General features: G+C 34.2%; 1 protein-coding gene across 1 annotated transcript; it reads right to left on the minus strand.

Moving 5' to 3' along the window:
* Positions 1–13,283: 13,283 nt before the first annotated feature.
* On the minus strand, positions 13,284–13,976 carry LOC106302601 (uncharacterized protein At4g02000-like). Its single transcript, XM_013739071.1, has one exon. It carries the CDS (start codon positions 13,974–13,976, stop codon positions 13,284–13,286), a length of 693 nt encoding a protein of 230 aa, XP_013594525.1.
* Positions 13,977–14,809: the final 833 nt, after the last annotated feature.

A 14,809-nucleotide genomic window follows, 5' to 3' on the forward strand; every position in this document is an offset into this window, starting at 1 on the left:
TATTAAACTTCATTAGAGCGTCGATCAAAAATACGCATGAACAATGACTTGTTCATTCTAAATCGTCGTCGGAATAGATTTTCAGGATATGTTGGATTTTCACTGAAATAATCATTCCATAAACGTTGATCGCCTTCTTCCCGGTTTCTTTCTATATGAACCCGTTTTTTTCTTCTTTTTCCTTCGACTTCTTGATCACCATAATTATTGGCTAAATTCTCGAGTGTTTGATCAAAATAGTCATCAAAATATTGATCAAAATATTGATCAAAACTTTCATCATCTTGATCAAAAGTGTTATGAGAAGAAGAAGCCATTGAATAAATATAGTTGATCAAGGAGAATTATTTTTAAATAATTCGTAAAAGGAGTTGTGATAAAAAAAAGAAGAAGAAAAGCGTTTGGTGAGAATAGCTTTGAGATGATGAGAAAAGGAGAATAGCTTTGTGATGATGAGATGAGAAAGGTGAAAAGAAGTCTTGGTGATTCCAAGCTCTGAAGAAGAGCGTTTGGTGAGAAGGTGAGAAGAAGTCTTGGTGATTACAATGGATGGTGAATGAAATCTTTATATAGAGCAAATGACTTGTATAGATTACAACATCTCGTGACTTGTTCTCGTGTCACATAAATACAAACATTAGTAAAAGACATACAACCTTGTGACCACTTGTGACACATACATACAAACATAAGTACAACACCCGTGACACATACATACAAGCTTGTTCTCTCTTTTGACATTTTTTGCTTCTTCCTTAACAATCTTGCGTGACCTCACCCGTGATCATCTTTGTCTCGTGACCTCTTATCATCATCTTTGTCTCTCTGCACACAAATATAAAGACACAACAGATGAAAGATCACACCAGAAACATGAAACATAAAAGAAATTTTATAACACAACAGCAATTTTATAGAAGAACAGAGATTTTATAACACAACATATCACAACAACTTGAAACATACATAGAGAACACTTACCTAACCGAGAGTCTCAAGTAGTGCTTCACACCCTTCCTCACCGGGCCAACATCTCCAAGAAATAAGCTGTCTTTGGCTGCTCATTCAGATCTTTGCCTCCTCACATGATTCATCAACGCAAACCAAAGCAAATAAAATTATGTAAATTAATGATTTCAATGTAAACCAAACCAAATCAGAAGATGATCTATAGAGAACAATACACAACAATACAGAGCCGAACTTCCAATCATTTACCAGTTTGCTAGATTTAGAACTAGCTAATTTAAATCTCAATCTAAACTAACTAGTCTCAATCTTTACCAGTTTCAATCTCAATCTAAACTAACTAGACTCAAACGTTACTGGATTCAATCTGAACTAACTTAATACCAAAAATACTGAGCCAAAGTTCGAAACATTTACAACTTCGGAAGTGATCTCAAAGTTGAAGAGATCGGTCTTCTGAAGGAGAAGAGAGAAGACGGCATCGACGCCGTGATGAAGAATGAGAGAGTCGATTTCCGTGGTGGTCTCGTTCGGTCTTCTGACGGAGAAGTAGAGAGAAGACGGAATCGCGGCTTTGATGAGTACCGAGACACTCGTCGTCCGTGGTGGGTTCTTCTGCCGGAGACGAGACCATGCGGTGGAGACGCCGTCTGGATCGCTATAGCCGTCGTCCTTGCTGGTGGGTTTTGATTGGTTGTGGGTTTCGATCGGTGGTGGTTTCGATCGGTGGTTGTTTCGATCGGCGACGGAGAAGATGAGAAGACGAGAACCACGACGGAGGATCAGTGGTGGAGGCACGGTCGTGGGTTTGGATCTTTCGTCGGTTCGCTCCTTCTTTGTTGACGGAGAAAACGAAGTGAAAGGAGAGAAGAAAAGAAAACAGAAAAAAAAATAGAAAAAAAATACCTTTGCCTCTTGTGCTTGCACGTGCCTCTAACACCTCCCTTATTACCGATCACAAAAATCCCAAAGTAAGGATCGATAATCTCCTTTTCCTTTTGTTTTGATTTAATTAATTCACTTATTTGGGCTAAGGATCCCATTAAGAACTAGGGATAAACATGGTGTAAGGGTATTTATTACAGTTTTGGTCGCACACTACCGAAACTAACGATGGAGAGTCATTTGCTTGTCTGGAAATGGAAAATTTGTTAACCACATGACAATTGCATTTGATTCTTGTCGGCTTTTTCCATTAACTTGTACTCCCACTGAAGTTAAAATCTTAGTTCAGGACTCAACATTTCAATATGTTTAGCTGATTTTTAATAAGATTGTACATTTCAAGTATCGGGACAAAATATACAGATAAGAGATCAGGAGTAATAATTAGAACTAGACTCTGACTCGCGCGCCAGCGCGGATATGAATTTTCAGTTTTTAGTTATTTATTTTATTAAATGATGTATTTGTAAAATTCATTCATATTATATTCATTAAGTAAATATTTTTTTTTTTGCATCTTAAACTATCTATTTTTTTACGAATGTGTGATATCATATAAATATATAAACAATGAGTATAAAGTTAATTAGATAATTTTAAAAACATAAATTTTTTTTTCGTGTGCGATATCATATAAATAATGATCTGGCCAGTTAACAAAAATCATGATTATTTTATGTGTAATATTTTTTTATTTTGACCATTTCCTTAAAACTATATTAAATTTTACATATTTTAATCAGAATATTTTTAATATCTTTTCCTTTTTATTTGAAAAGCAGCTCAATATTTTTTTAACAATTATAACAAAATATTTAAAAAATATTTTTAGAATTTGTTTGAAAAATATGAAAATTACATTTTAAATTAAAATTATCCTAAAATATGATAAGTTTTGATGTAAACGAAAACTCAAATTATGTCAAATGAAAATTGAGTTATATTATGCTAAAATTTTCTTTCTAACAATTTATCAAATGACAATTGAGTTATATTATGCTAAAATATAATACCATATTATAATTAAATAATAAAAAATCTTTGAAATATAAAATGAAAATATTATAATTAAATAATAAAAAATATAAATAAAAACCATAAATTTAGCAAATGAAAATTGAGTTATATTATGCTAAAATTTTCTTTCTAACAATTTATCAAATGACAAATGAGTGATGAGCAAATAATACCATATAATTTTTAAAAACATAGTCATTCTTAAATATTTTTTGAATAAATAATTATTTTTAAATTTAATCAACTGAAAATAATATCCGTACAATTGTGTGAGTTAAATTCTAGTTTTATTGATGCATGTTATATATTAGTGCTGCATGTTTTAGGTAACATTTTAATGATGCAAGTTTTAAAAATATCCATTATTAAAATTATGCACTTAAGGATAACTCATGAGTTTTTTTGGTTGATTAAATGACATTATGTCCAAATTTATTTATGGATATTTTACTAAGGTAACTGAAAAGACAAGTAATAAATTAGGCAGTTTTGTTCATTTTAAGATATTTCATAAATGCAACTGAAAAAGATAAGAAAAAAAGGAGTTTAATTAATGAAGTAAGAACATTTTCAAATGGGTATTTCTATTTTAATAATATAGATACAAAAAGTTGTACTTAAAAATATATCTAATAAAATATGAGATGAAATTTTGAGTAATTAGCTAGGATAAAAAATGACAATTCTCTCGTGCAGCAATTTTTAAGTTTTTGTCACAAAAATAGCCATAAAAAAATGACTAAAATAGTTTTTTTTTTTTTTTTAATTTTAATTTTTATTTTTTAAAATTTGAAATTCTATCCCTAAAATTTCATCCCTTAACTCTAAACGCTAAGTATAGATTAGTTAACCCGAGGGTATTTTTACCCTCTAATAAAAAAAATTTTGGTCATTTTTCATTGAAGGCTATTTTTGTGACAAAAATTTAAAAATGACTATCTTAGAAAATTTCTCTGAGAAAAATACTTGTTGTTAAAATCAGTGGCGGAGCCGGCCGCATTTTTCACCGGGATCATTTAAATTCAAATCATATATTATAGGGGTCACCTAACAAAACTTTTGCAATTTTCATTAGAATTGTTGTTTAAACCATAAGTAAAATTTGGTTTCATTATCTAACTATGCATTAATTTGGATAAAGATTGATTTAGTACACATATTTTTGCTATATTTTAATTGCTTAAAAAATATTAAATTTTGAAATACCTCTATAAGTAATTCGGATTTTAAGTTTTATGTCTGATCTAATTTATAGAAATCTAAGAAATTTCAAACGAATAATTATTTCATCAAAATGAATGTGAGAAAATTTTGGAAGACCTAAATTTCACCTACATAACATGTATAATTTTGGAAATTTTGTTGATGTTTTCAATTATAGTAATTCTGGTAAAAACGTGATTTGCGTAGTACATTTTATTATATGTTTTTGTGAGTAATAGTTGTTGGCCTTACATTTTGTTTGTAAGTAGTTGGGGACCGGAAACCCTTGTGTTAATCTTAAACTTTAAGGGGTTGATCGTTAGTCCAGAGGCTTGTGAAATATGCTCATTATAAGTCGTAAACCATTAATCTACAAGTTAAACCCGGCAAGGAAGAATTGGTCTGGTTTTACATTTGTAGTGCTCTCAGGGTATTTAATATTCTCTCCGTTTCAAATTATATGATGTTTTAAGAGATTTATGTTGTTTTAAAATATATAATATTTTAAGATTAATTTTAATTTTATTGGAAACTGTTCAACCAAAAAAATTTTACTTGTCTTTTTTTATAATTGGTTGAATGATTTAAAAATTATATCTTTAAAATTAATTTTTTAAAAATATAATTTTTAATTTTTGTGCACTAAGTTAAAACATCATATACTATGAAATGGAGGGATTATTGAAACAGATGAAACGATCACCAAACAATAACTACCCCTAACAACTTCAGTTAGGCTTAACCATATTCACGGGCTAACTAATCCACTAATGAGACAAATATGCTTCATATTTTCCAAGTTATAGTTCAATAGTTAGTTAGAGTTTTACTCTACACTTTCACAAAACAAAAACAAAAAAACTGATTTATAGTAACAAATGATAACGAGGGTGCCTCATTTGTTCAAAACATCTAAGGGCCCCAACACATTGAAGACCATCATGTTGGATCAAGACTAATAGCCAGCCATAACATCATTCGTACCATGATTTTCGGTTTGATTGCCATCATTATGAGAATTGAGATTCTTCAAAACAGTATTTATCCAAATTATCATATTTTCGACCGTATATAATATTCTTTCATTTTCAAAGGAACAAATTTATTAATTATATGCTGTGTAAAGAAGATTACTAAAAGCATTGTTATCGGTAAATATTTTTCCCAAATCTCTCAACTATTTAATATCAATAAAAATAAATACTGAAGTTAAAATTTTAAATAAAAGAATTATAACCAATCACACCATTACAAATAAGTATGAACGTTTTTCATGATATGTTTTGAGTCTATTAAACGACAGATAACAAATATCAAAACATAAAAAAATTTAGATCCAAGTCTTTAAGTCCACATTTAACTACTCAAATCAAGATTTGTAAGTTTTGAATATCCGTTTAAAAGTTAAGATATTCAATAATATCCAAATTCATAAATTTTTGAAAATATATTAAGAAAGTTAAACAATAGTAAACTAAAACTTTATATAACAATATAATAGAAATAATAGTGTTAGAAAACATAATATTAAAAATTATAATTGTAAATATAAAATTCTAAACACACTATAACTATGATAAAATATGTGCTTTGCGCTGGGTAAGTTTATATAATTACAACTAAACATATAGTATTGACAAATTAAATAAAAATATGTGATTGAACTCTTTTGATATGTATACAATTATGTTTTCTTTATATAACATTTGGGCCTGGCCAATTGTACTTGTGGACCAAAGCCTATTTTGAATGTATGATGGGCCGGATCGATTTGGCTTAAAAAAAATTACACTAATTTTCAGAATTTCATAATGGGGTTGGCTTATAATTTAGTTTGGCTTATAATTTAGTTTGGCTTATAATTTAGACATGATGAACATATTAAAAAGACAACTACAAATTAGGTTTGACTTATCATTATGGTTCGTTATGGGCCATATTAAGACCATAAAATTTAGTGTAGACCCGATTATCAAACATCTTTTTGGGCCAATAAACTAAATACTATTAAAACAAAATAATACCCCCGAAAACGAAAATATGTATCTTTTTATTTTAATTTTCTACTCCGTGTTTTTTTTTTCACTTTCCTATACATAAATTATTGTTTTAAAACATAAGTGATATATATTTTTAACGTTAATCATATACTAAAATATTTATATAACTATTTCAAATACAATAATTTTATAATTTACATGTTATAATTAATCAATTGTTTAAAAACGTATCTATTTTCACTTTTATTATGTATTTATCTTATTGTATTTGCATTTAGTTATTAAGAAAAACAAAATATTCATGAGAAAACATATTTGAAAATTATTTTGTATTTAATTTATGCTAAATTCTGACTCGTCTTTCAAAGCTGGATTTCTTTTTACTAATATTTTTTATGCTTATTAATTTTAGATAATATATTATTGTATATACAAAAGTCTAAAATATGTTAATTTTGCTAATTTTAAATCGTTCTATCATCATATTATATTTTTAAAATAAATAGTTTATATTTATGAAAATAAAATTTATAAATTTATCAATTGAATATACTTTTATCATATTTATTTAAGTATAATAATTGTACTTTAACATGATCATGACTATAAAGTAGATAAAATAGGATTTAATTTATTTATTTTTCATTTTATAAACGACAACTTAAAATACATTTAATTATTGTTAAAATATTTTTACACAGATTTATTAGAATTTTTAAAACATATTATATAAATATATATTATATTTAAAATGAAAATATATTATGATTAAAGTAGTTACAAAGATTCTATATTACTAGCTTTAAATAAATACATGTTAATTTTTATACATGTATTATATAGTTTGCTAATAATGTTAACCCATCTTACTAACGTATTAGATTTTAATTTTGAACATAAATATTTTATATTAAAATATATAAAATTTATAAATTTAATACAATTTTATTATATTTAGCTCAATATAATAAGTTTCTTTTAATATGATTGATTATGATTATATAATAGATAAAATATTATAGAATTTTTTATTTTTCATTTTATAAACGATAACTGAATATATTAATATGTAAGAATATTTCAAAATAATTTCGAAAATGAAGATCATGTAAAAAAATTTTAAAACAGATTTGTTAAAATTTTAAAATAAATATATTTATATTTAAAATAAAAAGATATCAAAAAATATTATGATTAAAGTATTTTAAAGATTCTATGTTTTTTTTTTGTCATTGACTTTTACAGACTCATACTGACTCTGTAAACCACATCGGGAGATCTGCATCCATGTGAACAACGAAAGACGGTTGTGTCCTTGCATTGCGTGCGAGGCTATCTGCCTTGGTATTTTGCGTTCTTGGTACATAGATAATCTCTGATCGGAGGAAACTTGCTTTCAGGGTTTTTAAATCTTCTAAATAACTTGCAAAAGTTGGCCATTCATCGGGTTCCGAAACCATCTTCACCAATTGAGAACAATCGGTTGCAAACGTGACCTGAAATTTTCTCATACATTCCATTGCCCATATTAGTGCTTCCATCTCTGAGTGGAGAGGAGAGAGACTAGCTCTAACATTTCTCGCCCCCATCAACCCATCAAATCCTACTAGCGTACTATACCAACCTTGTCCGGAAAAAGTATCATTCTCTTTCCAAGAACCATCTGTGAAACACCATCTGCCTGGAATCGCCGGGAGTGTCCTATCTTCCACATTTTGTGATGTCCGCTGTTCGTTCAAAATTTGTGCCTCAGCCCAAAGTGCTGATTCCATTGCTGCCAATTTAAGAGTTTTCCTAGGATCAATATCCAGGTTGCTAAATACTTTATTATTCCTTACTTTCCAGATGTACCATAATATCCAAGCAAATTGATGATCATCTATCTGAGGAAAGACTCTCCAAAAAAGATGATCCATGTTTGTGAAGAGAGAAGAGGTTGGGAAAATATCTGGGTTTGATGGTATCTTCGAGAGAGCCCAAACTTGAAGTGCTGGAGGACATTCAAAGAACACATGGTTTATTGATTCCTCAGAGGCTCCACATCTTGCACAACATGTGTCTCCTTGTATTCCTCTTGCATGCAAATTCTTCTTAACTTCTATACAGCCGGTCACCAATTGCCATAGAAAATGTTTTAACTTTGGTGGACACCTTATTTTCCAACAGAAAGCCTTTAGTACATCTACTGTAGGTCCAATGAGTAATGGTGGTCTTACCTTGTCTGGATAAACTCGTTCTGCCTGATATCCAGATTTAACTGTATATTTCCCGTTTTTTGTGAAGTGTCATCCATCTCTGTCTATCATCTGAGTCCTGCTCAGTGATATACTTTCTAAAGGGATGCTTTCAATAATTTGAGCATCTTCCACCAAATCCCGAATTAGTTGCATGTTCCAAGTACGTGAAATAGGATCTATTAAAGAATCCACTGTGAGGTCTTGATAATTGTCATGTTGATTTTTATTTGCTGGTCTCAGGCGAGTGGTTGGGAGCCATGGATCGTTCCATACAGAGATAGAGGATCCTGATCCCACCCTTTTGATTAGTCCTTTGCTTACCAGGGATCTAGCAGATACTATACTCCGCCAGCCATATGACGGAGAATATGAACGGATCGGTTCCAGGGGTGAGGCATTCCTAAAGTACCGACCTTTGAAGACATGAGAAAATAAAGTATTTGGCATCTCTATCAGCCGCCACAACTGCTTAGCAAGCATCGCTGTGTTGAAATCAATGATATCTTTGAACCCCAAACCTCCTTCATCCTTATCAACACATACTTTGTCCCATGATTTCCAGTGCATACCTCTTGTACTTCCCCCTGGGCTCCACCAAAATTGTGCTACCGCACTCGTTAGCTTTTTCACGGTTACCTTTGGTAAACGATAACAAGACATCACATGATTTGATAATGCCGTAACCACTGATTTAATGATCACTTCCTTTCCTCCCTTAGTGAAAAACCGAAACGTCCACCCGCTGACTCTGTTATTTAGTTGGTCTTGTACAAAGCTAAAAACTTGTATCTTGGAACTTCCAAGATTTTCCGGTAAACCTAGATAAGATCCCATTCCCCCTAAATTCTGGATATCCAAAATATTTCTTAACTCCTGTCTGGCCGATTCCTCAATTTTATGGCCAAATTGAATGGACGACTTATCAAAATTTATAAGTTGACCTGATACTGCCTCATACTCCTTTAATATCCTGAGAATAGTTTGGCACTCCTCTTTCTGAGCTTTATAAAAAAAGAGGCTATCGTCCGCAAATAGCAAATGAGATACTGCTGGACATGCCCGAGCTACTTTCATTCCCGTTAGTTGTTGCTCTCTCTCTCTCTCTCTCTGCCTTTTTTATGTTTGCAATTAAAGCCTCAGTACAAAGAATGAATAAATAAGGAGATAAATGATCCCCTTGACGTAAGCCACGATGTTGAATAATGAGTCCACGTGGTTGACCATTTAGTAGAACCCGATATTGAACCGATGATATACACTCCATCATTAGCTTAATCCAGTGTAGATCAAACCCCATCTTCTGTAGTAAGGATTTGATAAAATCTCATTCCACTCTATCATACGCTTTACTCATATCCGTTTTAATCGCCATAAACTTTCCCTGACATGCCTTATTGGTTCTCAATCCATGAAACATCTCCTGAGCGATAAGAATATTATCAGAGATCAACCGTCCCGCAACAAATGCTGATTGAGTTTCCGAAATAAGAGAAGGGAGACATATTTTCAACCGCTGACACAACACCTTCGAAATAATCTTATATCCCACATTACAAAGACTAATTGGCCTCAACTCTGTCATCCTGGTGGGCCTCTCCGTCTTGGAATCATACATATGTTAGTAATATTTAACCTTGGGTCCAAATCTCCAAAAACCAGAAAATTATTCACCATATCAACCAAATCATCCTTAATAATATGCCAAGAGTGCTGGAAAAAGAGAGCAGTCATACTATCTGGACCTGGCGCCTTCTCTGGATGCATCATAAACAAAGCCTCTTTAACCTCTGCTTCGGTCGCTATTCTTAACAATCGTTGATTCATCTGAGGTGTAATACCTGGTGTTACATCTGTAAGGAAACTATCAAACTCTGATGGCGAAGTGGTACTAAATAGATCTTCGAAGTAGTCTACTGCCACCTTCTCCACCCCGTTATCCCCTGTGATCCAATTTCCCACAGCATCATGTAGTCCCACAATCCTATTACGTACCCGCCTTTACTTGGTTAAAGCATGACATAATTTTGTGTTAAGATCCCCAGATGAGTGCCACATGTTCCTACTTTTCTGATGCCAGTATTCCTCTTCATCCTTATAAGCATCTTGTAACTTCGTGGATACTTCCAAAATATCCTCATGTGACCTATTATTATCTGTTTGTACCTCTTCGAAAGCTTTCTGTAAATCATTTATTTTATCCTTTCATAAGGGGAATTATTTTTCCGTCATTTAGCAATTTCATGGCGACAATTGCCAATTTTTGCCACTGTACCTTCAGGTTGTCCTGCCCTATAATTTGACCAGCCCATTGTAATTGATTCCATAAGTCCTTCTTGGCCAATCCACCTCTTATCAAATCCACCACTGGGCGATGATCATACGCCACCATCCCTAAATATTCTGTATAAGAACATGGAAATAGAGTGTGCCACTCCTCGTTTGCTAAAGTGCGATCTAGACGACATATAATCATCACTGCTCCTTTTTCCTTTCCTCTTCTTCCTTGCCATGACATTTTATTTCCCCGAGCCGGAAACTCCAATAATCCACTGTTTCGTATCATATTGTTGAAAGGAATAAAAGAAACCGGACTTCTCAAAGATCCTCCCTCCTTCTCATGGTTTCCAGTGATCTCATTTAAATCGCCAACAATGAACCAAGGCTCGGAACGTGAGAGCCCATATCTAGTTAACCTCTCTCACACTTGTTCCCACAGTTTTTGAACTGGGTCACCATACACAAAAGTTAAATAAACTACCTTTCCAAGAGCCACCGCTTCCACATCTATCATTCTGTTACTGGAATATAAAATCTTAACCTGATACTCATTATTGTGAAAAAGAGCTAATCCACCACTCCTCTCAACTGGGTCCACTGTAACCAGATTATCGAATCCAATATGTGCTTGAAAGTTTTGGGCAAACTCCGAAGCTTGCTTTGTTTCTGATAAAAATAAAAAATCTGGTTTATATTTATACCAAATTTCCCTCAAATAACTGATAGTCCAATTGCTCCCCATCCCTCTACAATTCCAACTAAGTACTCTCATTAAAAAATATTTTAAAAAGCCTTTCGAAGCTAGAGAAGCAGATGTGAAGAAGCCTTATATGATGAGCAAAAATATACAATCCTATTAAAAAAGATATCATAAGATGACCATATTGCAAACCCGATAACTTAAATAAGCGCATTATCCTTGCCATTATAAACCGAAAGCCCTTCCAAATGTGAGCTCCTTGCAATAAACCTCTTATTTGACAAGCTCCATAACATTCATATAGTTTCTTATTTGAAAACGTGAGACCTGACAGTCCCAATCGAGCTTTCCCACAGACCTTTACACTTACTTGACTTGCCGTACAAACCATTAAAGGATCCACACAATCATCCATACTCTAATGTCGAGCCTGCCATGAAAAAGACGTTGAAGAGACCAGTTCCCCTCCTTCTCCGATCTTGATCCTTACCACAGTACAAAATACATACCACATGTTTTGACTTAATGAGGTCATACTACCAGAAATGTCATCCCGTGCTGACCATCGGAGCCTACAGTTTTGAGTCAAGTCCTCTACGACCCCTAGTTTAAATCCAAACACCAATAAGTCTGTATATTTCCATTGCTCTTGTACCCTGCCAGAGGAACCATCAACATGATTCTCCTTGACTTTGCACAACCAAAAACATCGTAGACCAGAGACCCATGGACCAAAAACACCAATTTTATTCCTTAAAAAAAACTTAACCGATACTCTAGACCAATACAAAGAATTCAAACGACTACTTAACCATAAACACCAGATATTGCTCAGTGAACTTATTGAAAAAACAGAAATAAAACAACCATAACTGAAAACCATCACACAAACCCGCGCTTCTTCATCTTCGTAATCCATTAAAATCTTCAATGTTTGTTGATAGGAGGCTTGGGGTTTGAAGTACCCTGCTATGCTCCTTGCTTCGTGCCATCGCCTTGCTTCATCCCATCGCCTTGCTTCGTACCCTAACCCTGCTTGGGGTTGGGCTTGCTCGGAAGGCGTTTGCGCGGTGAAATTAAGGAATGCACCATTCTCATCTTAGAAGTTCCTACCACAAGTGGCCCTCCTTTGAAAAGCTTCTTTTTAACTCTATTCTTTTCTCCCCCGCCCACATTCTCAGCCTTTTCCAACTCTCCCTCTTCACTCATCTCAATGCTAGCGACAATATCACCTTGTGTAACACCCTGGTTCCCATCAATCTCCTCATCCGTAACATCCTGAAACTCTTCCTCTCCACCATTGGTTACTTCCCCCTCTTTCAGTGAAGAGTTATTCTCATCAGTGTCCATATCATCTGCTTTCACCAAATTCTCCTGTTCCAGCATAACCTCGTTGACTACATCAAGTCCATTCTCTACCTTCTCATTCCCCATACGTACCTGATCAGACCCTAGCCCGTTGACATGTGCCAATATCACGTCGCCGTCCCTCTGCGGATGCACTTCCTGTTGTGTTTCACCCGCCCCGGACAGTTGAGTAGATCTCATGGTACCTTCATATGTGCGCCCCTTACTCCTCTCCTGTTCTGGAAAGTGATCTCTTGGACTGCGTTCTCTTCGCATACCTCGATACCCTTGAGACCGGTAACGCCCCTCTTGAAAGGAGTTCCTTGTAAGCTCATATCTGGGGCGGCGATGGCGTGAATCTAGCTCCTCTCCCCTGATACGACTTCTATCTGCACTCAGCTTCTTATTCCCTCTTCCTGACACACAGACCCATTTTTCCTCATCTTCCTCATACATTTTCCCCTTGCCTTTCCCTTGATGATCCCTATCCTCCTTGTTTTGCTCCTGACGACCATCATGACCATTGATAACTACCCCTTTGTAACTTGAAGCTCGCTCTCCTCCCCGTTCAGTTCTTGCCTCCCGCACCTATATCTCCTTCCGCGGACTCTCCTTGTTCAGTGAGCACTTCTTCATGCCATGACAGAGACTGAAGCACGTAGAACAATAGCCAAAGAGCTTCTCGTATCTCAAAGCGATCAGCTCTTCCCCTCCTCCATAGAATTCTCCCCCGCGAAAGTCAACTGATGTCTCGAAACAGAGACACTGTGTTCCATCGATGACCACTTTAACTCTCCCGTAGTCAAGGTCCACTTCGACAACATTGCCTATAGCTCCTCCAATACTCTCAAAAGTTGGCTCTGTCCAATATTGGAGTGGAACTCCCAAGACACGAACCCAAAAAGTAATCTCCGTGGGGTAACTCATTTCCATCACTGGCTTCCACCTCACGAGAGAGATCATCCAATAATCAAAGTGGTACGGCTGCATCTTTAGGACCTCCTCGATATCCTTTTCGTTGTGGAAATCGAACTGAAACCTTCCAAAACCAAGATCAGCTCCAGCAACTCTATATTCCACCTTCCAGATTTTTGGTAACATGATGATTAAAGCCTTAACGTCTTGCTCCTCAGGGTTCAAGCACTTGCTGATCAGAGTTTTGTCATAGTTCTGGATGAGCGCCGAGTTATCAAAGTGACGCACCGTGACTCTCGAGGGCTTGCGGGCTGCTTCGCCACCATTTTTGTTCCCAACCGTAGCAAGAAGCTGTCCTTGAGTCATATTAATGAAAATCGCAAAGAACTCCACCAACTGGAAAATAAGAGAAAAGGAATTGTTTGTTGAAAGGTGATGATATGAAACGTCGCCTCTATTCCCCTTTTATACATCTTCTTCTCCTTTTGAAATCTGAAGTAGCGAAGAACACATTGATTACCAAATATTGTATCTTCAATCATACTATGCTGAAAATAATCTAAAAATCTCAAAGTGATACACCAAATCAATCCAAAGAAACCTGACAGTACATGATGTTGAAACCCAAGATTTCGGTATAATTGAATCAGAGATCTGATCCTAGAAACCCACCAATCCTCCCCCTTTGACCCCTTTCTCTGAAGAATCCAAAAGATCATACCTTGATAACTCCGAATCTTGACAAAATTAGTTTGGGCAAGTCTGCACAATCGTAATCGAACAGCCCACGTCTTTATTTCCATAATCTCCAATATCCAACCAAATCCCTTAAAGCCTTTCTTTGAGATCGAATCCCATTGACACCGCCTTACGATACCCATTTTTCCTTCACGTAATCTTCCAGATCCATCCACCCAAAAAGTATCTCCATCATTATACCTTGATTCAAACCGTGAATTCCCAAAAACTGCAAAGAAATCAATCATTGAACCCTAGATCCCCTTTGCCGTCGCCATCACCCAGATTCGTGTCCACATTACAGGTCAAAACACATGGACTGAATGAAACTCGTAAGTTTTTTTTTTTCTATGTATTATTTGTCTTAATAAAATACTTTTAATAAAATTTATAAGTGATGGTCCAAATTAAAAAAATCACACATGAAAGAATTCATGACTTTTATTTTAATATATAAGATT

Source organism: Brassica oleracea, chromosome C7 (genome assembly GCF_000695525.1).
Source record: "Brassica oleracea var. oleracea cultivar TO1000 chromosome C7, BOL, whole genome shotgun sequence".
NCBI lineage: Eukaryota > Viridiplantae > Streptophyta > Magnoliopsida > Brassicales > Brassicaceae > Brassica > Brassica oleracea.

Excerpts from the sequence above, each read along its gene's own strand:
- LOC106302601 (XM_013739071.1), bottom strand. The coding sequence starts at position 13,976 with ATGACTCAAGGACAGCTTCTTGCTACGGTTGGGAACAAAAATGGTGGC.